This window comes from Urocitellus parryii, chromosome 2 (genome assembly GCF_045843805.1).
Source record: "Urocitellus parryii isolate mUroPar1 chromosome 2, mUroPar1.hap1, whole genome shotgun sequence".
Lineage (NCBI taxonomy): Eukaryota > Metazoa > Chordata > Mammalia > Rodentia > Sciuridae > Urocitellus > Urocitellus parryii.
Window position 1 is genome coordinate 98137762 of NC_135532.1, and position 26641 is coordinate 98164402.

The 26641-nt window shown below is 41.6% G+C and overlaps 1 protein-coding gene across 3 annotated transcripts; it reads left to right on the top strand.

The window, feature by feature from the left end:
* Positions 1 to 1891: 1891 nt before the first annotated feature.
* Positions 1892 to 18031, top strand: Cdv3 (CDV3 homolog). 3 transcript variants are annotated; one of them, XM_026383863.2, is made up of 5 exons: positions 1892 to 2536; positions 3247 to 3323; positions 12249 to 12391; positions 15292 to 15451; positions 16575 to 18031. In XM_026383863.2, exons 1-5 carry the CDS (start codon positions 2270 to 2272, stop codon positions 16723 to 16725), a joined length of 798 nt encoding a protein of 265 aa, XP_026239648.1. In that variant the 5' UTR covers positions 1892 to 2269; the 3' UTR covers positions 16726 to 18031. The 3 variants fall into 3 exon arrangements, with proteins under 3 accessions (XP_026239648.1, XP_026239650.1, XP_026239649.1); XM_026383865.2 differs by having other exon boundaries at positions 17030 to 18031; XM_026383864.2 differs by lacking the exon at positions 16575 to 18031 and adding an exon at positions 15862 to 16557.
* The last annotated feature ends 8610 nt before the right edge of the window (positions 18032 to 26641 follow it).

Here is a 26641-nt window from a genome sequence, read left to right on the forward strand (position 1 = left end):
TGCTGTAAGCCCTTGACTGCTCTTCCTTCTTCACATTTTCTCATTAATTCCTTCAAGACAATGATGTATTTTTTATTAGTTTGTACTGAGGATTGAACCCAGGGGCACTTTACCACTGAAATACATCCCAACCCTTTCTACTTTTAATTTTGAGAAAAGATTTCCCTAAGTTGCTTGAGGTTTTACTAAATTGCCGAGGCTGGCCTTGAACATGCAATCCCCCTGCCTTAGCCTCCAGAGTCCCTGGGATTACAGGTTTGTGCCCTCATGTTAGGTTTGGTAATGATGTGTTATTGATGGGACTTAAGAAAGGGACTGCATGCCAGTTATTGGTATCTATCTCTTCTAGATTTTAAGGGAATTGAAGGCAGGAATCACAAATTATTCAACTTTAAATAAGATGCTGTCTTAAATATAGGTAAATAAAGGCTTCATAGACAAAGAAGGGGGAGGGAGACAGAAGGAGGAAGGCAAGAGACACAGAAGGAAGGGAGGAAGAAAGGAAAAAAGGAAGAAAGAAAATTAATCTGATTAGAGATGTTCAGGGAGGGTGGTGGTAATGGGCAGTACTGAATTTGGCCAGCATCATAGGAAGATATGTGGTGTCACAGAGGAAGTGACCTAAGGACCTATCCTGGTGGTTGGGGCAGTTTATATTTGAGGAATGATATGAAGCTTCTAGGCTAAGGCTAGGCCCTTAATTTACTTCATGGACATATTCAGAATTTAGATCTTCAATAGCAGGTGGTGGTGGAGGGTAGGAAAAATACCTTCAGTGAAAAAAATTGTAAAGGAAAAGACAAGTCGCTCCATTTTCTGGCTGGATTCTATCGGTCCCATAGGGTCCTAAGATACATCTGAGTCATTTCCTCAGTGGTTGTAACAGTTCTGTCCTCTGCTCTTGGAAGGAGGAAGTAGACAGTTTAGTTGAACGGACCACCTTTTTCATAAACAAGGACATATGTCGTTCTCAAGGCCCCAAGAGTCCTTAATCTGGTAAAGCCAGGTATAGCATGGGAATTTGGTTCCCACCCCTATGATATGCCATTCCCCTCCATTTAGCAGGGATAGGAGCAGAGGATGAACTGAGATCATTATCTAGACTGAGATCATTATCCAGGGCAGGAGGCACTCTAACTGTATTTTTAGACTCACTTATTTCGCCTCCAATGCATGTTAAGCACTAAGAGGTACTCCCCCCATAAGTTGCAAGAGGTAGTGACCTTGATCAACATATCTAGTAGTGGATGGAGTTCAGTCATTTTCCTTTCATATGCCTACTGGCTTATTTTAAGAGTAAACTGGACTTAAAAGAAAATATTATTATCTCAAGTTGATAATAATCATCCAGATCAAAAGTAATGGTTACCAGCCCAGAGAAGGTGAAAGTACACAGGTGAGCAGAGGGGGAGGAGCAAGCTCTAACGCAGCTGGCTTAACACAGCGCCTCTCCATGTCGTGAAAGTTCAAAAGACTGACTACAAGGCCACAGTTCGCTCTCACCGAGCAGACACACGTGTATCCCACGCATGCGCCCAGTCGAGACATACCGCCCCTCCCGCGGGTCCCCTTTAGCCATGTCACCAACCAGCCCTCTAAATACCCGCCCTCAAGGCCAAACCCTCGGCCAATCCGGAGAGAGTCGATAGCCGCGTCAGTTAATTTGCATATCCCCGCCCTCACGCCGGCACCGCCCCATCGGAAGCACGGATTGTCACCTAAGTGCTTCGTCCTGGCCTCTGATTGGCTCTTTGTCCCGCCCTGCCTCCGTCTCCTCCCGCCGCCGGCCCCTCGGCTTGCCCACAACGGCGGGCGGAGCTAAGTACGCAGGCGCGGGCGCTGCCTCTCTCGGCTGGAGGCCCGCCCTCCCTCCTCCCCCCCCTTCCCCTCCCCGTCCCCTCCCCTCCTCTCCGGGCCTGCGCGCGCGTCTTCCTCCAGCACGCGCCGCCGCTAGCTTAGCACTCTTGCTGGAGCCTCTGGCCCGCGCGTTCCTTTTCCCCCCGGCTGTGGAGCAGGCGGGATCTTGCACCGCCGTCGGGGCAGCCAGGGCTAGTTAAGGCAGCGGCACGCGAGCCCCAGGGCGGAGCGTACCACCGCTCGACAGCACGCGGGGGGAGCCGCCCGCCCCGCCTCACACGCCTCGGCGACCCCGCGGGGCTGAGGCGTCTGCGCGCCCGGCAGCGTGAGCGCAGAGCCGGCCTCGACCCCGAGCTCCGAGCGGCCGCGCCCGCCGCCGGCCCCACCCATCCGGGCCGAGGAGGCCGCGGCCATGGCCGAGACGGAGGAACGGAGCCTGGACAACTTCTTTGCCAAGAGGGATAAGAAGAAGAAGAAGGAGCGGAGCAGTCGGGCGGCGAGCGCCGCAGGCGCGGCGGGCAACGCGGGCGGGAGCAGCGGAACGGCGGGCGGCGGGCCGGGCGCGGGGACCAGGCCGGGCGACGGCGGGACGGCAGGCACAGGGTCCCGGCCGGGCGATGGAGGGACCGCAGGCACGGGGGCCACGGGCCCCGGGGCCGCCACCAAGGCCGTGACCAAGGTGAGGGGCCGGGAGGCGGGCACTGGGGCGCGGGCCGCGCGCTCGGCCCCATGTGCTCGCCCCCGGCTGCCCGGGGAGGCGTCCGGGAGGGGCCGCGGGGCCCCGCGCAGGCGGGCGGGCGGGCGGACGGGCGCGGAGCCGGCCACGTGACGTGGGCTTCCCACGTCGGGCAGGGCTCGCCAGAACCCGGACCCCCCAGGTGCCGCGCCGCGTCGCCCTGACCCAGGTCGCGGCACTCTCCTGGGGCACTTGGTTTGGGACCGCAGTGCCCAGCACGGCAGCATTTATCGAGTGACGTCTGCTCTGAGTAATTTGGTGTCTGACTTCAGCCCAGTAGTTGTGGCTGAATTTTGTCTTTTAACGTGTTAAGCCGTATTTGTAGCAGCTCTGTTGGCATGAATTGGTCCCTAAGCTGGTTAAAAAAAAAAAAAAAGCTACGGCAACATTGAGTTAAAATTTAGTTGTGGAATTACTATTGATTTTTTTTTTCTCCCCCTGCTCGGCTTTCCCTGGTTACTCTAATAGTTCCTGCAGAACCCTGCAGCAGTTAGTATGTTAGGCGACTAGGCATATCACGGAATCTAGCAAGGACTTGGGCCATAAAATGAGTCCATAATTACTTGGGGTTCCAGCGCTTTTCGAGGTCTGATATTTGCATAGTTGTATATTTCCAAAGAGCTTTAATTGATCTGATGTTATTTCTTTCACAGGATGAAGATGAATGGAAAGAATTTGAGCAGAAAGAGGTTGATTACAGCGGACTCAGAGTTCAGGCAATGCAGATAAGGTACGGTGTGATTACAAATGGGTTTAGATAACCTTATTTAGGATAGGAATTGGACACAGGTTTGGTTTTTCTTTAGCCCCAAAGCCACATCATAGTTTGTGCTTTGGGTGTGCTGATTAGAACTGTAATGTATTATGTCTGTTCTTCCTCTCTGAAGGCAGTCCTGTCTATATGTTCATCAAATTAGTTGCCAGTTCTAAAATCCTGTGAGAGTTTGGTTTCTCCAGTTCTGGTTAGGTCTTTTTAATTTGAGGCAACCAGAATGAATTTTGTCCTTTCAAAATTCCAACTTTTAATATTAGTGATTGAACTTCGTTTTTCTTTCTGTTTCAAAAATAACGTTGGTGTTTTTCAGTTCCTCTTACTTAGTAAGCAAGTTGAAATATAGGATACTTAGAGAAAGTACAGATTTTGTATTCACACAGTGAATATATTGGCCTCAAGGACAAGAAATTGAACAAAGTGTACTTTTTTGGAGGGTGGGTACCAGGGGTGCTTAACCACTGAGCAATATCCCCAGTCCTTTCTTTGAAACAGGGTCTATGTTGCTTAGGGCCTTGCTAAGTTGCTGAGACATCTTTGAACTTGTGATCCTCCTACCTCAGCTTTCAGAACTACAGGGGTTTGCCACCTGTCCAATAGGTGTGCTATTTTTAAAGTTCAAGAAAACAGTAATTTATAAAATTGGTTGGTTGAAGGATTTGAAATTAATAACATTTTATCAAGTTTGGTCTCTGGTAGTTAGTTTTGGATTTATATTAAATAAATGTCATGGGGTTGGGGTTGTGGCTCAGTGGTAGTGCACTTGCCTAGCATGTGTGAAGCACTGGGTTCTATCAGCACCACATAAAAAATAAATAAAAGGTATTGTGTCCATTTAAAAAAAGTTAAAAAGATAAATAAATGTCATATTTTGAGGGATTTGTAAAGTAGGGGGAAAGGTGAATATGTGGTTCTATAGCTTCTCTCCCACTTGGTTATGGGGATTGAACATAGGCGCTTTGCCACTGAGGTATACCTTACCTTTATTTTTTTCCTTTTTTTGGAAACAGAGTTTCACTAAGTTGCTGAAGCTGATCTTGAACTGTGATCCTCCTGCCTCAGCTTCCCTTGATTAACTTTTTTTTTTTTTTAAAGCTAGAGCTAAATTTTTTTGTTGTTGTTGTTTTAATAGCTGCCACAGCCACACTTTAATTTCCTTGGGTGTTATTCCATCATTTTGTGAGATTAACCAAAGCAAAACCTGATTGATAGAAATTTTGAGGAAATATGTCTTTTCCACTCTTTGAGATTGTTGTGAGCAGTGATAAGCAGAAATGATTCGACTGGAGTTTTTATTCCCATTTTTTTCATGTTTTTGAAGAGGTATGATTTGGAAATTATCCCTGTTCCATTTTTCTTTCTCCTGGGGCTTGACCTTTAGAAAATGGGGGAAAGGGTTGTGAGGCTCCTATCCTTTAAGGTTGTGGAACTGCCTGCCTCTGTGTGGCTCCTGTTCTATAGTAAAGTTATCTCTTGTTGGTCTGCTTTTCCTGACTGCAGGTTCTGAAAGACTTGTATGACGAGAAGGATAGCATTTGGTATGTTGACTTACCGGGCAGGAGTAGCACTCTGAAGGGCAAAGTTTCAGGTTCACGAAATAATTAGAAACTGATTTTGTTAAAGTAAGGAGAATATTTAAACTGAACCGAAGTTTGTCACTGAATAAAGTTCCAAATCTTCTATTTTGGCTACTTTTTGTGTGTGTGTATGTGTGTGGTGGTGGTGTGCTGCTTTTAGATTAAACCCAGGACCTTGCACATGCTAGGACAATGCTCTACTACTGAGCTTCACCCCAACCCTACTTTTAACTTTTTCTTTTACGATAGAGCCTTGCTATGTTGCCTAGGCTGAACCCTTAACTCCTGGCTTCAAGTGATTCTCCTATGTCTATTTGTCTGTGTGTGTATCTGTATGTATGTATATCTGTCTTTCTCTCTCTCTCTCTCTCACCAGGGATTGAATTCAGGTCACTCAACCACTGAGCCATGTCCCCAGCCCTATTTTGTATTTTATTTAGAGACAGGGTCTCACTGAATTGCTTAATGCCTCACTTTTGCTGAGGCTAGCTTTGAACTTGGTATCCTCCTGTGTCAGCCTCCCAAGCTGCTGAGATTACAGGCATGTGCTACCATGGTCCAGCCTCTTGACTATTCTTGATGGTAAAATATTAAATATTTCTTAGGCATACATAGGTCTCAGCTAGTGTGAGTGTTTTGAGTTCTGTTTGACCTGAAGTAGACATTTTTATATTTTTGTTTTTGTTTTTCATTCTCCTTAGCATCTAATCATTGCCTAGTGTCCCAAACTTCTGTTAATCTAACATTGAAAAATCACTCCGTTTTCAGGGTGTTGCTTTTGAGTCCTTAGAAACTGAAGTTTGGGGTCTGTTTATTTCCATTCCCCTCATAAATCTTGCAATAAAGTGGAATATAATGGCTTCCAGAAAAAGTTTGAGGGTGAAAATCATCTGAGGTTTAATGATAATGACTAAAATGTGTGCCTTATATACATATAGAGTATTCCTGTAAACTTTGTAATAAATATTCTTGATAGTTGGATTAGGGTGTAGCTCAGCGGTGGAGTGCTTGCCTATTATGTGCGTGGCCCTGGGTTCAATATAGTGGGGATTCTAATGAAAGAAACATTGGCTCATAGGTAAGTGGGAAGTAGGTTACTCCCAAAAAGGATGGAGATGATTATGAGGGAAAAAAGGACTTTTTGGCCTGAGATTTAATACTTGTATGATCTTGGTCACATTTTTTTATTTTCGTTTTACAGTACTGAGTATTGAACCCAGGGGTACAAGCTACATCCCCAGTTCTTCTTTTTTTTTTTTTTTAATGTTTCACATTGAGACAGGATCCCACTAAGTTGCTGAGGGTCTTGCTAAATTGCTAAGGTTGACCTTAAGTTTGGGATCCTCCTGCTTCAGCTGCCTCCTGCCTCAGCTTCCTGAGTACCTGTGGTTACAGGCATGTGACACTACACTCATCTCATACTTTTTGGTGTTGGTCCTTATCTGCAAAGCTGAGACTGCTAGTACTATTAGGATTTCATTAACAGGACATTTATAAAATAACCTGACACTAGTAGATTAGTATGCTTTCCTTTATTTAAGATAAGTATATATTTTAAAGGAAAATTTTCAGTATCAGCAAACAGGTTTACCTACCAGCTTAAGATTTAAGTACCAAGAATATTTAATATATCAAAATTAGTCCTATTTAAGGTCAAGTCATTTAGACAAGTTCTTAGGTGAGAAGCCATTGGATGGTTATGAAAGTGACCTCATTGAGATGGAATGATTGGTTGATTGTAGACTTCTAAAAATAGATTTGGGGGATAAAGAAAGATCTCATTAATTCTCAAGGTTACAAAAATATTGCCCATTTGTCAAGTGTCAATACAGAGTTGAGTCCTGGAGTGGTTCTCTAGGAACCTTCTTGAGAAATCAACATTTTTAAACCTATTGGTTAAAATGGTCAAGTTGTACTTTGAAGAGAAGAAATTGTTCCTGAATCCATGTTCGAGTCATTGTAGCAAATATGTGTGTGACTGGCTTCACACATACATACATGTATGGCCAGGCATACAAAGTGTTAGCTTTGTTTGGGGGTTATAAAAATGTACTCTAATAGACACCGGTAGGTAATTTCAAAGAGATATGCCACCAAGTAAAATTTTAGAAAAGCGGTTGGGGCTGTAGCTTATGGTGTGACATTTGCTTAGCATGCATGAGCCCCTGAGTTCAATCCCCAGTATTTAAAAAAAAAAAAAGGCTTCAAAGAGATGTGAGATGTGCAAGGTGCTGTGGGGCATAGAGGAGAGACACTTTGTGTACCAGGAAGGAGTCAGGCAAAAAATCTTTGGATGAAGTACAGTGATATTTCAAGGCTCAAGGCCAGGAATCAATCATGAGGCATTTTTAGCCTCCCCATTTTTACTGTGTAACAGTGAAGACAAGCCTATGGAGATGCCCAGTTTTCCAGCAGCTTGGTCAGGTCTTTGTTTCAGCTGCTTCCCCCTAGTGTTTGGGAATGGGACTTGGATTGAATTGTATGTTATCTCCTGTGAATTGGAGGTAAAATGTTCTGTCCTGGTCATCCATACTAAGGAAATAGAATTTCTCAAATCTCAAAATAAAGAAAATTTCTGTGTTGTAACTTAAGAGATGTGAAGGTGAAAGAATGGGCTCTGGAGTCCTTTTGAGGTCTGCTGCTTTGTAGCCCAGGAGAAGGTACTTACTGAGTGTCAGCTTCTGGGTTTGGCCACTGTCTGGGTGTCACTGTGAAGCTGGTAGAATTCTGCCTGCACAGGATCTGGTCAATAGTGTTTCTTTTCTAGCATGGTTATTCCCTTTAGCTCACCAACTGACATGTATTTAACAGGATCATGAAGTTGAATTTACACTTCAGTGTTTAAAAACAAAACATGGCTAATGAGAAACTATCTTGATTTGGGTCAAAAACTGCATTTTAGTCTAATTATTTTCTGTGGAAAAAATGCAACTTGTTCCTTGTTCTGACTTTGGCATTCGGAGAGTTGACTGACACTTTCTGAAATATGCAAATAGGAAAATGTAATAGGCTATGTAAATTACTTCTACTTTGCCTTTAGTACAATGGCATTTAGAACAGTCTTTTAGACTTTTGGGCATTAGTTTCTTCATCTGATAGATAGAGGATCCTTTTGGTGAGGAGGGATTGGTTATTAAACCAAGGGGTGTTTTACCACTGAGTGACATCTCTAGTCCTGTTTTGTTTTATTTGGTTGTTTGTGTGTGTGTGTGTGTATGTGTGTTTTACTGGGGATTGAACTCAAGGATACTCTACCACTGAGCCACATCCCCAGCCCTATTTTGTATTTTTATTTAGAGACAGGGTCTCACAGAGTTGCTTGCGCCTCACTTTTGCTGAGGCTAGCTTTGAACTTGGGATTCTCCTGTATCAGCCTACCCAGCCGCCGGGATTACAGGCGTGCACCACCATGCCTGGTTAGTCCTGTATTTTTATTTTGATAGAGATTCTTACTAACATCCTGAGGCTGTTTCAAACTTGTGATCCTCCTGCCTCAGCCTCCCCAGTTGCTGGTAAGCATGTGCTACATGCTAGCTCAAAATAAAGGTTCTTGATTAGACTATTTCCAGTTTTAGTTTAGCTAATATCTCATAATCTTAAAAATATTATTTTATCTGTAGGTGCCTTTTATTAAAGATAGACTTACCCAGTAATTAAACAGATCGTACTTTTTATTTACTAATAGTTTGTAACCTAGATGTGTTTTTAAATTTATGATTATTTTATTCATTTCTTTGCTTCTGAGGGCAAGGAGGTGGTAGAAAGGATAGCACTGAGTAAACAACTTTTACTTGAAATGCTATTCATCTGTCAAACAAATTTTTTCTTTAACATTTTAATTAGAAAAATAATATACTTATTTTTAGACCATTTGAGAAAATATAAAAGCATAGAGAAATGTATAAGAGTTATTCATGGGGCTGGGGTTGTGGCTCAAGTGGTAGAGTGCTTGCCTAGCACCTGTGAGGCACTGGGTTTGATCCTCAGCACCACATAAAAATAAAGATATTGTATCCACCTAAAACTAAAAAATAAACGTTAAAAAAAAGAATTATTCATAATCTCTTCTCAAAGACAAATCATTGTTAAAAGTTTTTGCTTTTCAGTTGAAGGTTTATTGCAAACTAATAATTTTAATAATAGTTACCAAATATTAAAGGGGAAGCATAATTTAGAATAACATGTATACATACATTTGAATAATGGCAATTTAGTGCATTGGTAAGTTAACTGCCGTTTCAAGATTTAAATGAGCAACTGAAAGCTGTGACAGCTCAGGTATAGAAAAGTTGTCATGAACATCTGTGGATTCTTCACCAGTCTCTGATTTGGTTGTTAGGACATTGTTATTATTATTAGTTGTTTATAGCTAGATGAATAGCAGCTATACTTTTACCCTTTAAATGAAGCAAATGAAATTACTCAAAAATGATTTAAAAAAATCCTTTCGGGATAATTTTGATGTTTGGATGCCACTAGTTAGACTCCTGGATAAATCATTACCTTCTTGTCCTTACTTGGTGTCATTCATCAGATTTAATAAGCTACCTTTAGAAAATGGGACATGCTGTCTGGCATTTGATTTTTAAAATCCTTTTTAAAAGTATACATGTTCAGCTGTGCATGATGGCACATGCCTATACTTGGCTACTTAGGAGGCTGAGGCAACAGTATCACAAGTTTGAGGCCAGGCTGGGCAACTTAGCAAGATGCTGTCTCAAAATTAGGCTCAAAATGTTTTTTATTTATGTTAGGTATATAGATGATGATTTAGTAAATTACTGGTTTATATGACATGAAGATTACTCCCACGTAAGTTTAGGCCTAGCATCATTTTAAGTGGCTGCATATGATTCCATTGTGCGTTAATAAACAAGAGAAAACTGAAGAGTGGCTTGGCTATACCATCGTCTTCCTCAGAAACAGTCTTTTAAGTAAATGTAGGCTTGAAGATAGAGCTGTTTCTCTCTACCTTCTTAATTGCCAGCCTTGGCTTCTAAATACTGGCGTCACCTCTGGTTGTTAGGTACTTCACTTGATGCTCCCACTATCTTTGAAGTTTTATTCAAAGTATCTTTAAAGGGGCCTGTTAAGCTGGTCAAGAAATTTGTTTTATAGCCAGATGTATCTCATTTTAATAGAAGTAGAGGGAATGTATTCTAAATATCCTTAGGTAGAAGCCAGGAATGATTGTCATGTTCTCAAATTCACACAGAGGGTCAGGGTGGAGGTCACCTCTACCATGTTATGGCCATAATAATTGTGGATTAGATATTAGATACCAGAAGGAGAAAATGTCTAAGGAATAGATAGCCTCAGGGAACAGCTGAAGTTTTTCATCGGAGGGGAGAAAGATAGGATGGCAAATGAGACTGAGGAGCTGAGGACCTGAGAAGGACCACCAATGTCATGATCAGGAAAGTCTAGTACTCTGCCAGGTATATTATTCACAAGGTCAGAATTGCAGTAGGAAGATTGTTCTGTTTTGTTTCTGAGATAGGGGGTGACTAAGTTGCTCAGGCTGACCACGAATTCAGGATCCTCCTGCCTTGGCCTCCCAATTAGCTAAGATTACAGGCATGCATTGCCTCCCCTGGCCTGCAAAAGGAAGTTTGAACAGTTACTGTACTGAGTATTGTTGCTGTCTAGCCACTGTAGGGAGACAAGATATGTGTACTTGATAATTTAGAACATTCAGCTTTACATAAAATGACAGTAATTCAGCAAAAGGAAAGATAAGGGTACCTTGAAAAAATGGTAGATTCTGATTCAAGTCAGTTCAAGAATAAAGTAATAAAAATTGACATTAAAAAAACATTGTAGGGCTGGGTTGGGGCTCATCGGTAGAGGGCTCGCCTAGCACGTGCGAGGCCCTGGGTTTGATCCTCAGCCCCACATAAAAATAAATAAAGGTATTGTATCCATCTACAACTAAAAAATATTTTAAAACAACAACAACAACAACAAGACATTGTAATCAGGAGCCCTGACACAGGTGCCTTTTATTCCAACGTTCAGGGGGCTGAGGCAGGAGGGGGAGGATCCTTTGAGTCCAGGAGTTTATGGCCGTCATGGGCAACACATTGAGACCCAGTCACCAAAAATGAACATTATAGACAGTCTTAAGATGATTAGATAACACTGAGGATATCCTTATAATATAACTGAAGAACCAAAGATGTAGTTTTTATATTTTCCTTCTATAACAGTGACAGATACATGTTTGATGTTAGGGGACTAATTCTATTGGATTCTTTGTGTCCGACTTTGAGGCTGGTACTAAGGAGATACTTTAACTCTGATATGAACCATGGACGTAGTCTTGCTTTCCTCTGTGGGAATGAAAATTTTCATTTTGAGAGCATTTTTGTAGTGTGCTAAAGAATTAGCAAATAAGCCGGGCATGTGGTCCCTGCCTGTAATCCCAGTGGCTTGGAAGGCGGAGGCAGGAGGATCACAAGTTCAGAGCCAGCCTCAGTAACTTAATAAAATCCTGTCTCAACATTTAAAAAAATACAAGGACTGGGGATGTGGCTCCATGGTCAAGTGCTCCTGGGTTCAGTCCCTGGTACCAAGATAAACAATAAGCAAAATCACATTTTCCAAAATCCTTTATTTGCTTACCAAAGGTACACTTGGCATAAATGCTAATTTGTATACTTTGGTCCCAGAAAAATCTTAATTGTGCATTCAGCCCTTCAGGTCACCCTTTTCTCTGCATTTCAGGTTATGTCAGCTTCTCTTCCTCTTGTCAGTTGAGGTTCTGCACTAGAGGCTGAACACCTACAAATAATCTTGCTGTTGTCACATAGCCTACCAGTGTATTAGATTTTTTTGAATTTTCTTTTTGATGTCCTGAGGATTGAATCCAGGGCCTTGTGCTTGCTAAGCAAGAGCTTTACCACTGAGCTCCATCCCAACCCTTTAGTTGACTAATTAATTATTTAAGGTACTGGGATTTAACTTGGGTTTGTTTGTTTAAAATACCACTGAGCTGTACCCCCATTCCTTAAATTTTTCATTTTGAGGTGGTGTCTTGCCACGTTATCGGTAGTCTTGAACTTCAACGTTTTAAGGAATGAAATCCTTTTTTCACATGAAGTCAAGTAGTAGTATTTATCTATAAAACAGATAAAAATCTTCTAATCTCTTCACACGCCTTTCTTTAAACATTGAGCATTTCTTTAAGCATTGAGGCTTCAAAGAAGTTAAGTGACATAGATAAGCATTGTTACAACTAAGGATTTGGACTGATATTTTTCTTGGTAGTTCTTTAATTGAATTCACTTGTCTGCTTTTCCAATAGTGAAAAAGAAGAAGATGACAATGAAAAGAGAGAAGATCCAGGTGATAACTGGGAAGAAGGAGGAGGTGGTGGAGGTATAGAAAAATCTTCAGGTCCCTGGAATAAAACAGCTCCCGTACAAGCGCCTCCTGCTCCAGTAGTTGGTAATCTTCCTGTTTCTGTTTTAGGAGATGTCTTATTTGTGTATAATTTTACATGTGGTCTCTGCTCAACTAAATATATGTGAGATAGGGTTAACAGCAGTGGTGTTTCTTTTCCTGGCAGAGGGGATTTGTACATGTGTCTTAAAGATTTTTAAATCCTTAACAGAAGAATTTGGAAATTAAGAGGCATTTCTGTGGACTGCTAAATTTTATTTATTTTGCTTATTTTTGTGTTTTCACAATGAACCTAGAGCCTTGTACATGCTTAGCAGATGCTCTGCAGTGAGCTGCACACTTAACCCTATCATCATTTTTTTATGTGGATTACTGAAGTAGCACTTCTTGTCTGCTTGCTTCTCCCTGCAATCCTCCCACGCCCATGTACACACACACAGACTCCCAGCACAGCATCCAGTTCCTTTTAAAATACATCAGAGCCTATCACTATGATTCATAGTAGAAGCTAAAAGTTATCAGTGACTTATAAGGCCTTGTGCGTCTGCCTTCTCTTCTTTTTTAAAACTTGATCCTCATTGATGCTGTTCTATAGATGCACTGAACACATTGCTACTGCACACCCTTTGTGCTGTGTGTTCAGTCTGGAATTTTCTTTCCTTTGTGTCAGGAATCTGCAAGCTTTTTCTGTAAAGGGCCAGACAGTAGTAAATAACATGGGGTAGAGGGCCATGCAGGCTCTGATGTGATTTCTTGGCTCTGCTGTTGGAGCTATATTTTTGTAGAACTTTACAGAATCACTTGGGTTGGCTTTGCTGGTTTGCCAATGCTGGCTTTTTGTGTGTGTTTTGCACTTGCTCTCAAGTCTTAGCTTAATTTTCATCTTACCACCCTCCCCCATTCTTATTTAAAATCATAGTTCCTCCCGCCACTATCACCTTACCCATCCTCTACTCCCTCACTAATCCTTCCTTGCTATAATTTTTGATACAGTACCTATCTCTTCATAGTTGTTTCCTTCCTTTACAAAACCATGTTCAATAGAATTTTTGCAGTGATAGAATAGCACTGTGTGGTGCAGTGATTATTTGCTACATGTGGCTTGTTGAGTACTTAAAGTGTGGCTGATGTGGTCGAGGAACTGAATTTATTTTATTTGACTTAAATAGTCACATGTGGCTAATGGTTAAAATAAGAAGGTTTGTGATTTTTTTTTTTTTTTTTTATGGTGCTGGGTATTGAATCCAGGGCCTTGTGCATGTGAGGCAGTCGTTCTACCAACTGAACTATATCCCCAGGCTCTTATTGTGTTAATGTTTGTATCTGAGTGCAGCTTAGGTACTCAGAAATAATGTATGTATGAGCTTTCACCCACAGAGTCAAAAGACTACAAAACAATAATCCTATTATACTAGTACTCAAATGGCAACCTGGCATGGTGGCATGCCATCACATCTGTAATCCCAGTGAGGGAGGCTGAGGCAGGAGATTTTCAAGATATTCAAAGCTAGCCTCAGCAACCTAAGTGAGGCTCTAAGCAATTTAGTGAGACCCTGTCTCAATTAAAAAAAAAAAACTAGGGAAATGTTTCAATGGTTAAGTGCCCCTTGGTTCAATCCCCAGCATGCTCCCCCCACCAAAAAAAAAAAAAATCTATGTTAAATGGCTATATTATTTTTCAGCTAGAGAATGATAATAGACCTTTATTTGAAATTAAGAGTCAAGGTTTGTAGTGCCAGGGATCTAACCCAGGGTCTTGTACATAGTAGGTCAATGCTCTGCCACTAAACTACACTGCCAGCACAAAATTAAAATTTTAAAAGGTGGCAAACATGAAGATCCACTCTATATACATATTGAGGATGGAGTAGGGGTTATAGGGAAAACCTATGTCCCTATAATGTTAGCCATAGTGGAAAATTTGGGGCTACTCAGCTGCTTAATTTTTTCCTGTTTTTTAAGAGGGGAAAAAAGGCAAGAACCTTAAAAGTCATTGTGGAAGAGGATTAAATAAATAAGGATATCTAGTTCATTATTTTTAATATAACTTTAAGATTTTTAACAAACTTTGCAAGCATTTTAAGTCTTTTACACCTGGCATCTTGTTTAGCCTGTCATCCAGGTAAGGAAGTGACCTTTCACTTTTACTAATAGGAAATTGAGGACGACAATAGTCATTCTGAAAGGTAATCCCAGGACCAGAAAATTCTTTCTCATATTCCATAAAGAGGCTTATAGAATTTGTTTATATATAAAGAATTAAAATTGTACATGGAGGCTGTCTTTCCTCCAGAGATGGCCTGAGTTCTCCCTTGAGTTTATATCTACTTTTCCCACATAAGCCTGTTTATGTGTTTGAGAGAAAAAAAAAATGTACAGGAAAAGTTAAAACAGTACCCCATGTATACCTGTAATCCCAGTTTACTCAGGAGGCTGAGGCAGGAGAACTGCGAATTCAAGGACAAACCTGAGCAATTTAGGGAGACCCTATCAAAACCAAAAGGACTGGGTTAAGTTCCCAGTTAGGAAAGAAAGAAAGAAAACTACCCTAAAAAGATAACCATTCTTTTTACTTTAAAACATTTCCTCAGGCTGGGTGCAGTGGCATGCACTGCACTTGTATTCCCAGCGGCTTGGGAGGCTCAGGCAGGAGGATTGCATGTTTGAATTTAGTCTCAGCAACTTAGCAAGATCCTATCTCAAAATTTTTAAAAATTAAAGGACTGGGGATGTTGCTCAGTGGTTAAGGGCCCCTGGGTTTAATCCCTGGTACCAAAAAAAAAAAAAATTTTTTTTTCCAGATAACTTTTGTTGTCTAATCCAGAGACCTTTTCCATATCAGGGGTTGCTTTTTTCCATAACTGTTAAATGGTTGAGGATGCAGGAATAGATTATTAAAACACTATCCATTTAAATGATTTCTCTAAGCTCTTACAAAATATTAGTTACAGAAACCCCAGAACCAGCAATGACTAGTGGTGTGTATAGGCCTCCTGGGGCCAGGCTAACCACAACAAGGAAAACACCACAAGGACCACCAGAAATATACAGCGACACACAGTTCCCATCCCTGCAGTCCACTGCCAAGCATGTAGAAAGCCGAAAGTAAGTACTGTAATTATTGCATTTCACGTGGGATCTCGGGCTCTTGTCAGGGAGTGGGGTGTAGGGGAAATGAAAACCCACTTGAGGGAGACTACTCCCTGTTGGTAAGGCCCAGGCTACCACTGACAAGCAGCTGAGAACCAGCTGGAACTAGAGGCCCAGGAGGGAGGGCAAGGGGGAAGAGCATAGAAGACACTTTGCTGTCACAGATTCTCCGATGCTTGGTATGTTTTGTGGCGGTGACAAGTCTCATTTAAAATTTTTTATAAATACATTGTTACTAGCTTATGTTCCTTATAATATGGAAACTAGAAATGTAAGAGCAGTATTTCATTGTATTTCCCAGTAAATGTGAATAGATGAAAGATGTTGACATTTATAAATCTAATATTAAAATAATCTTATTTCAGCAGGTACTTAAAATGAATGCTACCTGGAGTTAATGACCACATATGGCACATCTACATCTTATTTAGGGACATGAATTTTAAAAAATAAATAAAATGGGAAGAAATGTAAATGACATCAGATGGAAATTTTTTTTGGGTGGCTTTTAAAGTAAATCCCAGCCTTTCGCCTCTTTGAGAGCACAGCTGGCTTGAATTTAAACCTCCACTTGGACTTTGCTCCTCTGCTCTCCTACAGAATGCGTAAGGGACTCTGGGAGGGGAGTGACTCACCACACTCAGCTTTCTTTGCCTGATCTAGTCCGACCCCCACAAACAAAAGTGGGAGAAATCATTGAATGATGAGAACTTTACTTGAATGAGAAAATTGTTACCCTTACCTTATGCATAAAGAAAGAGATCTATTGTCTACTAATTGCTAAATCTAGAAGTGAGTCCTAGGAGGAATCTCATTGCACAGCTTCTTTCCAGCTGTCTTCAAATGGTCCCCAAACAGGTTTGCAGTTAATGCTATTCAGTAGATGGTACAGTATTACCTTTTCTGTTCAATTGAAGCCTTAAAATGATTTGATAAGAATTTTATATACCAGTTCTCCTTTTCTGTCCCTCCCCAAGATATTTAGGGGTGGCCTTTCCCCCCACCCCACCCCCAAGGAAGAATATTTTCAAAAAACCCTAGTGAAGAATATTTACTGATTACATTTCTTTTCCCTTAGGGATAAAGAAATGGAGAAGAACTTTGAAGTAGTAAGACACAAAAATAGAGGTAGGGATGAGGTTTCAAAAAACCAGGCCCTTAAACTTCAGCTAGACAACCAGTATGCTGTGCTTGAAAATCAGAAAAGCAGCCACACACAGTACAATTGAGGAATGGTCTTTGCTAACCCTTCTGAGGTAACTAGACCACTGCTAATCACCATGAACCTTTCATCCGATCTCTGTTGGACCTACAGCAGCTGATGCAGACCCCTCGGTTTAAGTGACTGGCTCTGTTGCACTGTGGAAGTTTAAAGTGTCACAACTGCTCTTTATGTATACTGGATTTAGGAGAGCTTCCATTGTTATATAAATGTGTGGACTAGATTCAGCAGTGTTATTTCATAATTGCTCTGCAAATACAAAAAACCAAAACCTGCAGCAGTGGTCATTTCAAAAATCTTTTTATGTTCAGATACTGAGCCTTCGTAAGGGTTGACTACCTCAGATTTGCTGCACTCATTGTGGACTTCATGTGGATCACAACTTCTGGATAAGAAGGTTACAGCTATTAAGGTGTCGATATGAACCTTGAAACCAGCTCTACTGGATTCCTATCAGAAATCCTGCAGAAAGTCAGCCATCTGGGTTCTGATCTGCTGTAAAAGATGAAGATTTAAGTGACCTTAATTAACCTGTCCTGTCCCCCACCCTAAGGAATACTCTGTAGTAGGCTGTGGCTATATTATACTTCCTGGAACATGCCGCTCAAAAGAACTGTGTTCAGATCATCTATGTAGGGCTGTGAATTATAATTTAAGTTTTTAGTTATAGTCTGAGGTAAACTACAAATTGAATTCAACCAAACTTGGGTCCACCAAGTGGGAAAAGGGGTGGGGGAGGGAATAATCTCGTTTCTCTTAGTCAATTTTTATTTGGATAGTGCTTTTTCTGTGTTCCACATTAAGGCCTTTTTTGCTTTGACTTGGAATAAGTTCGTTGACAGCATATTGCTTGGTTAGGTAAGTAACCTGAAATATGCATTAGAATTGTGAAATATCTCCTGAATTTGCCAATCCCTGGAGTGGAACCAAATAGCCTTTGACATAAGGGGCAGCAAATGCTGGACACTCTACTTCAGGTGCTGCTAAAGCCTCCAATCAGGTCTAAATTTACAGTACACTGCTGTGGAGACAGCGGTTTCTACTCAAACTGAGGGATTCAAGCAATGTGAGCAAAACCACCCACAATCCATTTAAGTGTCCTGGATCTTGTATGGGTGCAAGAGTTCCTTACATACCTGTGTCCAAATGTTTAAGGTATTAAAAACATTCTAAAGATACAGTGATTGTCCCCACTAGCTCTGTTACCAGCCTTTTAGAGTGTCTCTAATAGTGTTCATTTGGAAAGGCAGGGCAAAAGACAGTGATATAGCCCTGTTGTTTTTAATAATTACAGCTTAAGCTATCCACTAGTACTTAGTCCTTAAAAGGGACCTGTGGAAGTGCCCCAGGATTACTGAGACATTTCTTTCTACCTAATGAGACAGTCTAGCAATTTCCTAGTTTTATATCTGTGATTCAGTAGAAATATTTGTAGTGGTGTGTGACCACTTGGTGCAGAGCCTGGGTTTCTCTGTAATAAATCCATTCACCAAAGGCAGGAGTTGTGGGCTTGCTGCTGGCAGGTGTGAAGTACATGAGTGAAGGCAGCTGTCCTGGTATGGGGCCATTCTCTGTAGGAGTTTGGTCTTGGTGAATATGTTGGTGCAGGAATTGGACTTCTAGGAGGCTATAGTATCTCCTGACAGGACCTGCCTACGACTTCTGGGCAATAATGTTGGTATTTGAGGTGGCAGGTAGGACAGCCTGCCTTCTGATTTATTTGGATGAGTAGCTGAGCCAGTTGCGGGGAGGTAGGATGATTAAAGGAGAATTTTTAAATTCTTGGTTATACTGAAGACATGATTTGGGAGCCAAAAACCTTAACAAGTAATCTCTTGGACCCTGAGCCACATATTTTCCTTAAAGTATGCGTTTTTCCCACAAACTTTTGTTGGGTTATATTGTTGAGGAATGAACTGAGATGAATATGAGGTGGTTTTATTTAATGGCATACTGTACTGGAAATTTTGAAGACCTGCAGCAGACTTAAATTCCAACTCTTGTTATAATTTTATAAAAGACTGTGAAATTCTCAAAATGCATATGAATCAAGTTTTAATATACTGTATGATGGGTTGATGAGGCTGTCCATTATACCATTTCCTTCTTTGGATTCTCAGGCATGGTTTGGCAGTGCAAGAACTCTGTAACATTAACAAATTCAATAAAAAGTAAATATATGGATCATGGAGTGTGACAGTATTTATTCTAAACTGTCTTGGGAAACGGTGAATTAATGTCATGCCTCCTTGCTATGGGAGAGTGACCCTTGTGTTGGAAGAATGCTTGCAGAATACTCGATGTTTAAAAGATGGGGAACGAAAATGGCTGCAAAACCATGATAAATGTTCTTTATCTTTGGAGAAGTATTGGAATCTACTTGTCTCTTGAAATATTAAATGTTAGGTTACAGCAAGGAAATTCATTCTAGACACTGCAGGTTTGACGCTTTACTTGAAACCTACATATTTCTCTAGAGCAGCAGAGTTTGAATTATAGTGCCTGAATTTCTAAATCAGCATATTTTCAGTCATTTTTGGTAATAAATATTTAAATATTTGTTAACTTTACTGTTAAGCACTTGAGTTTAAGGTAGGGTCTTGCTAAGTCTCTGATGGTGACCTTGAACTTGATCCTCCTATCAGGCTTTGTTGATTATTATTTGATTGTACTCAGTTGAGGCTTTTTTCTTGGCCACCTTATTTAAAACAATATATAGAAACTCAAACTTACTGATTTTTTTCCCCCCATAAGTATAGTTATTGATGGACCTTTATTTTTATGTGGTACAGAGAATCGAACCCAGTGCCTCTCATGTGCTAGGCAAGTGCTCTACCACTGAGACACAACCCCAGCCCAGTTTTTTTAACCCCGCTTTTTAAAAGTAAAAAAAAAAAAAAATACAGTTCATGTAGTTTTTAGCATATTCTGAAGGACATCCAGTCACCTTCACTCTTCATTCCTGAGTGTTTTCATCACCCAAGAAAGAAATTCCCCACCTCTGAACTGCTACTTGTCACCCCAATCCCAAATCCTCCACCTTAGGCAACAGAGGATTTTTCAATTTCCCTATTCTGGATATTGACATCAATTTTAACTGACTTAGCACATTTTTCAGGTTTGCCCATATTGTGTTGTAGCATGTATCAGATCAGTGGTTTTAAGTCAATTTTATAAATATACCATGTTTATACATTCCTGGGTTGATGGACATTTGGGTGGTTTTTGTTTTGTTATGATCAATGTTAAACTAAATTTTCAAGGTTTTTTTTTTTTTTTTTTTTGGTATTTGAGAAAGAGAACTTGTTTTTAATTCTCTTGGATATGTACCTAGATATAAAATTGCTGGGTCATATGATACTTTGGGGAACTACCAAATTCCCAAAGTGGCTGCACCCTATTAAATTCCCAACAACCTAGTCTGAGGAATCCTACTTCTCCGTATCCTCTTCAGTTGTCCGAGAATCTTTGATTCTAGCCTCCCTAGAGGGTGTAAATTGGAATCTCATTGTGGTTTTGGTTTATGTTTCTGTAATGAATAATTATGTTGAACATCTTTTCAAGTGCTTACCAACCATTTGTCTTTGGAAAAGTATTGAGATCTTTTGCCAGTTTTTAAATGGGTTATTTGTCTTTATTGACTTGCCAAGAATTATATATTCTAGGTTCCTCCCTTATCAGATACACAGTTTGCAAATGCTTTCTCCCATGTGTCTGAAGCATGGAATTCTCCATTTTGAGTCCAGTCTGTTTCAGCTTTTTTGTTTAGATCTTTGAATCATTCTGGTGTGTGAATTTTGTTGGTCCAGGTTCATTCTGCAAGTGGATATCCAGTTGCCCAGCACCTTTATTGATTTAGTTTCTTATGTGGTACTGGAGATTGAATCTGGTCTCCTAGGTCTCCAGACCTTTTTATTATTTGAAGAATGGCCTCACAAATTTGTTCCGGCTGCTGCCCTCCTGTCTCAGCTTCCCAAGTACATGGGATTGCAGGTGCACATGACCACATTCTTCCTTTTAATCTGCAGTTGAAAACAGCATATTCTGCCCTAAGAAGCCAATCTCTAAAGGTTTTTACCTGTGTGAGCAGTTTTCTTCATGAGAAGTGGTACAATTCTGCAAGATCATGTTCATGATCTCAAACCTGCATTTTGGAATAACTTGAAGATCCTTAAAATGCTGTTCGAGGCTCAGGGTTCACCTGTTGGGCTGTCTTGGTCTTGTGCTTCTCCTTCTTCTCTTTGCCCTCCTTTGATGGTGCCCCTGTCTCCTTATGTCCGTCAGCTGACTGCTCCAGGGCAGGAACATAGGTTCGCCTCTCCCCATCCCAGTATAGGTATTGCTGGCTCTGAGCGACTCCCACCTGACTCCCACCTCCAGACATGGTTTAATTAGCATGGGTATGGCCTGAATTTAGAGACTTTCAAGTTCTGAGGTTTATCCTAAATTACAGCAAAGTTTAGAAATTACTATGTCAATAAATTATCTTCCTTAGAAGGCATCAGAAAAGTGTCACGGGACTAATTTGAGAACATAAGAAATCACTTGAATTGCATCAGTAGCCCAGAAAGGGTTGTTTCTAAATGCATTTTTGAATACTGCTAAATATGTGGAAATGGATAATAAAGCCGATGGGGGAGACCTGTAACTAATACAAATTCTTTTGACAGGTACACATGTCTCTAGTTAGTAAATATCACTATAAAGACCATTGGCAAAAATTTGTCTTAATTTCTTAGATCACTTCTTAATTTCTGTAGCTGCTCATTTCCTCTAACAATACTTTTATTCTGTTTGGCTTCTGTCTTGACAGTAGATCTGACCATTGCAGACTTCACTTACTACAAATGTTTATCTATCTTACACTACTCCTGGCTACTTGTAATTCTGCACTTCTCCCTGGTGACTGTGAAGTGACCCTTATTAACTATCAGAGACAAGCATGAGAGCAGCAGAACCCTGTGACCATCTAATTCCTCAGCCGCTTGCACCACCACAACTGGGCATGCAGGTCACTTTCTACCAGTCTCTGCCTTTTTAAAAGTCATGTGGGGCTAGATGCAGTTACTCAAGCCTGTGATCCCAGCAATTTTGGAAGGTGAGGCAGAAGGGATGGCAAGTTCAAGGCCAGCCTCAGCAATTTAGCAAGACCCTTTCTCAAAAGGGCTGAGGATATATAGTTTAGTAGTAAAGCACCTCTGGGTTCAATCCCCAGTACATTTTTTATATTATTATTAAAAATCTGAAACTGAATAGAACTTTGGAGGTCAAGGACTCCCAACCTCAGTGGTACCATAATAGTGTGGGTGAAGAGCAGGTTGCAAAGTTCTATTCCTTCATTCTCCCCTAACATCTTTTTTTAAATACCTTGACTCCAGCCTGACAAGAATGTTGTATCAGACCTTGGGGTTTTGTTGATACTGGAATTGAACCCAGGGGCACTTAACCACTAAGCTGCATACTTTTTTTTTTTTTTTTTTTTTAATTTTGAGACAGTGTTTCACTAAGTTGCTGAGGAATTTGCTAAATTGCAGAAGCAGCCTCGAACTTGGGATCCTCCTGTCTCAGCCTCCCAAGTTGCTGAGATTATACAGGTGTGTACCACCATGCTTGGCAGTCATTGGAATTTTTAAAAATCACTGCTGCCATAATGATGCACACTAGTAATCCCAGCAGCTTGGGAGGCTGAGGTAGGAGGATCACAAGTTTAAAGCCAGCCTTGGCAACTTAGCAAGGATGGCCCTGTCTCAAAAAAAGAAAGGGCTTGGCATGTGGCTCATGGCTCAGTACAAAATAAATAAATAGAGTATTTTATCTTGGGCCAGGTACTGTTCTAATCAAGTGAACAGGTAACGAATGTTGACTGGTTTATCCCTGACCTCCTGACTGCCCCGTAAAATCGGGGAAATAAGTCCTGAAAGGTTAAGTAGTTTGCCGAAATTCAAGCTAGTAAGGAAGGAGTGAGGCTTGCCACACAGGTATTTTGACTCAGTATATTCTGAACCATAAGGCTTTGTTCCTTGCCTCCCACCAGATTTAAAGCTAGTGAAGGAAAAAACTCAATCTGAGTCTGGCTTGAAGGAGCCCTCTGCCCTGTTCACCCAAGGTCAGTATGGATGTTTGGGAGTCTGCCCTCTTAGTCTCTCAAAGTAGCATAAAGTCCCTAATGTTGGGGCGAATTATACTACTCTGTTTTTAAATGGCCAACGGTGAAATTTTAGTGTCTATAATGTTTTACGATGAAAAATTACAAATACAGGGGAACAGAGAATGGTATTGTTGAGAGCCTGGAGCCGCGGGGCGCTAAGAGAGGCTACTGGGTTCAGCTGCAGCGGCGACCCGGGAGAGGAAGGGACAGGATCGAGGCGGAGGAGGCGAGCCCTGCGCCTGTCTTCCTTGAGCCTTCACGGAATCGGTCCCTGGGCGCGCTGCCTGGCCTCTCCTGCCGCAGGCCGGGAGCCGGGGCGCCTCTGCTTCGCGGCGCGGCGCGGCGCGGCGCTGCTGCGGGGCGGGGCGTTGGCGGCCACCGCTACGCCCCGGTGCCCGCGTCCGAGCAGCGTTGGGTCTCGCACCCTGCAAGAGGGGGCTGCGAGCCTGCAGCTACTCAGACGCAGCCCTCGGCAAGAACTGGGGCCAAGAGTTGGCACTTCCTCTCCCCTGCCTGTTGAGAGCCGAGTCAGGATGGCGCCTGGCGTTTTGCCAGGGTGGAGTTCGCGGAGTTCTGGCTCCAGGCTCTCAACATGGTATATAGTAAACGCCTGTGCTCCCTAAGCCAATTTACCAGTTTGTGGCAACTCAGCCTAGGACACCTTCCCTGCCTCCCAGATTATTCTGTTTCATCCATATTTCACCAAATCAGCATTTTCATACCTTAAAAAATTTCCATAGTGTCACATATCCCATTGGTGTTGCTATTCTCTTTTTTCTCCTGGTGCTGTTTTGAATGAATTTGGTTTGTTGGCAGTGGACTGCAGTTCTTCCACTCTTCCCTTTAATTTCTCCACTTTTTCTTCCACTGAAGTAATTGAGGAAACCTGGTCATTCTGGAATATTATAGTTACAGCAAGGTGCTACTGTGCCTTCTTTTTGGTGTGTGTTTGGGGGGTGGTCATGTGGATTGATCAGGAGTGCTCTACCACTGAGCTGGGCCCGCAGCATTTTTTCTTTTCAGATGGGAGCTCATTAAAAGTTCATCCAGGGGCTGGGGGCGTGGCTCAGTGGTAGAGCACTTGCCTAGCCTGTGTGAGGCACTGGTTTTGATTTTCAGCACCACATACAAATAAATGAATAAAATAAAGGTCCATCAACAACTAAAAAAATATTTTAAGAGTTCACCCAGGCTGGACTCAAACTGTGCTTCTTCTACCTCAGCCTCCTGAGGTGCTGGGATTACAGACGTGCACAACCACGCCTAGCTAGCTACCGGTGCCAATGAGATAGGCTCTGTTTGCAGTGAGGAGGTGGGATTTCAGAGCAGCCCTTACCTGGAGCCATCATCAGTACATTGTCAGTAGAGGGCACTATAGAGACACCAGACGCCAGGGCTGGACGAAGGACTGTTTCCAGGCGTGCTGTATTCCACAGTGGCTCACCTTCATGATTCGGAAACAGCACACACCACCCCTCCCCTGCAAGGTCCCCCATTCCTAGAGCAGCATGTTTGGTCAGCTGTGACCCCCTAGAAGTTTTTCTGCCTCCATTGTCAGGATGTTACTGCTGCCAGTTGAGGCCTGAAGCCTTAATTTTCTGGACTCCACCCCTCCAGTCCCTTCTCAGGGTTAGGGAAGTAGTTGCTTTCTGCACTTTTGTGTGTGTGTGTGCTGGGGATTGAAACCAGGGGTGCTTTGCACTGAGCCACATCTCCAGTCCTTTTAATTTTTGAGACAGGGTCTTGCCAAATTGCATAGGACCTTAGTAAATTTCTGAGGCTGGTCTTGAACTTTTTTCCATCACTCCTGCCTCAGCCTCCTGAGTTGCTGGGATTACAGGTGTGTACCACTGGCCAGCAGTTAAATCTCCTTGTAGCAGTTGCCTTTTACTAATTGAATAACTTCTTTTAGTGTTAAAAAAGTTTCTCTCTTTATTTTTTTGTCTCCTCAGTGTTGACTGATCGTGGGTCGTAATATTTGGAGGCTTGATCAAATTCGAGCCTGATTCACAGGTGTAGGTGAAAGAATATTTCACAGGTATTGTTCTTCCTGTTGTATCACTTCAGGGCCACACACCTGGTTGTCCTGAGTAAGCAATGAGCTCAGGAGTCATCAGCTTCATCTAACATGAAATTCCCCACTTGCCTTGTGTGCAGCAGTTTGGGCAGTTATTGGTGATCCCTGGAATTGTGAAATCATATGCTGCTATCATTTGTTGTCTGGAATTATTCTGTAAAGAGAACTTTTTCCTCAGCTGTCATCTTGAAAGGAGGTTCATTCTGACATAGGAAGGTAATTGCTAGATTTTATTAGTTTTTTTTTTTTTTTTTTTGGTGGTGCTAGGGATTGAACCGATGGCCTGTGCATGCAAAGCAAGCACTCTATTAACTGAGCTATATCCCCAGCCCTTAGTTTCTTTCTTTATTTTATTATTATCATTATTTTATTTTTGGTACCGGGGATTGAATCCAGGGGCACTTAACCACTGAACCACATCCCCAGCCCTTTTATTTTCAGACAGGGCCTCGCTAAGTTACTTAGGGCCTCATTAATTTTCTGAGGCTGGCCTCAAACTTGGGATCCTTCTGCATCAGTCTCCTGAGTTGCTGGGATTACAGATGTGCCCCAGGATTTTCTTTTTAAGGTTGAATATTCAATATTCTTTTATTATTAGAATTTGTGTTTTTTGGGTTGGGGTTGAGGCTCAGTAGTAGAGTGTTTGCCTAGCACGCATAAGGCACCAGGTTTGATCCTCAGCATCACATAAAAATAAAAATATTGTGTCCACCTAAAACTAATATACACACACATGTATATGTATGTATATAAATTATATATATACATACACACACATACATATACGTGTGTGTGTATGTAAAAGAATTTATGCTCTTCCCTGGAAATTTTGAGTTTCAAATAATTTTGTGTATTACTTGACATAGTAAAACAGAACACATTTTGTTCATTTATTTATTTATTTGATGGATATTTGTGTTTCTTCTACTTCTTGGCTGTTTCATTTTTTGGTATTAGGGTTTGAATCCAGGGATGCTTTACCACTGAGCTACATCCCCAGACCTTTCTATTTTGAGACAGGGTTATTTAGTAACTTGGTAAATTGCTGTGGCTGGCCTCAAACTTGTGATCCTCCTGCCTCAGCCTCCCAAGTTGCTGGGATTCAGGTGTGTGTCACTGCGATTGGCTCCTTCTATTGCTTTTAAATTTGAACATTTTGACTTGAAAATGCTTAAATAGATACCTGTACCAAGGTTCCTTCCTCCAGTAGATACCTCAAATAAAGCAATTTTCATTACACATCCTCAAATGCTAAGCTTGAAATTGTTCTGCCAAGTGGTTAATACTAATCATAGTGTGGCAGCAAAACAGTTGGGCCAGGCACAGTAGCATATGCCTATAATACCAGTGGCTCAGGAGGCTGAGGTAGGAGGATTGAAAGTTCAAAGCCAGCCTCAGCAATTTAGCAAGATCCTAAGCAACTGAGTGAGATCCTGTTGCAAAATTAAAAAAAAAAAAAAAAAGATGTGGTTCAGTATCTCTGGGTTCAATTCCTAGTATAAAAAAACAAAAACACTGTGTGCCTTGCTTGTTGACCCATCTAAATTTAAGAACATTCTTAGGGAGAAAGAAAAGGTTGACTAAATGTGGCCCAATGCCTATTTTTGCAAAGCCTCAAGCTAAGAATGGCTTTTACATGTTTAAAAAAATTTTTTTTAATTGTAGATGGACACAATACCTTTATTTACCTAATGTGGT

What these genes read in the sequence shown, in the direction of transcription:
- Cdv3 (XM_026383863.2), top strand. Translation starts at nt 2,270, where the DNA reads ATGGCCGAGACGGAGGAACGGAGCCTGGACAACTTCTTTGCCAAGAGG. An exon ending in GTTCAGGCAATGCAGATAAG is followed by an intron (nt 3,324 to 12,248) that starts GTACGGTGTGAT and finishes CTTTTCCAATAG; the next exon opens with TGAAAAAGAAGAAGATGACA. An exon ending in AAGCATGTAGAAAGCCGAAA is followed by an intron (nt 15,452 to 16,574) that starts GTAAGTACTGTA and finishes CTTTTCCCTTAG; the next exon opens with GGATAAAGAAATGGAGAAGA.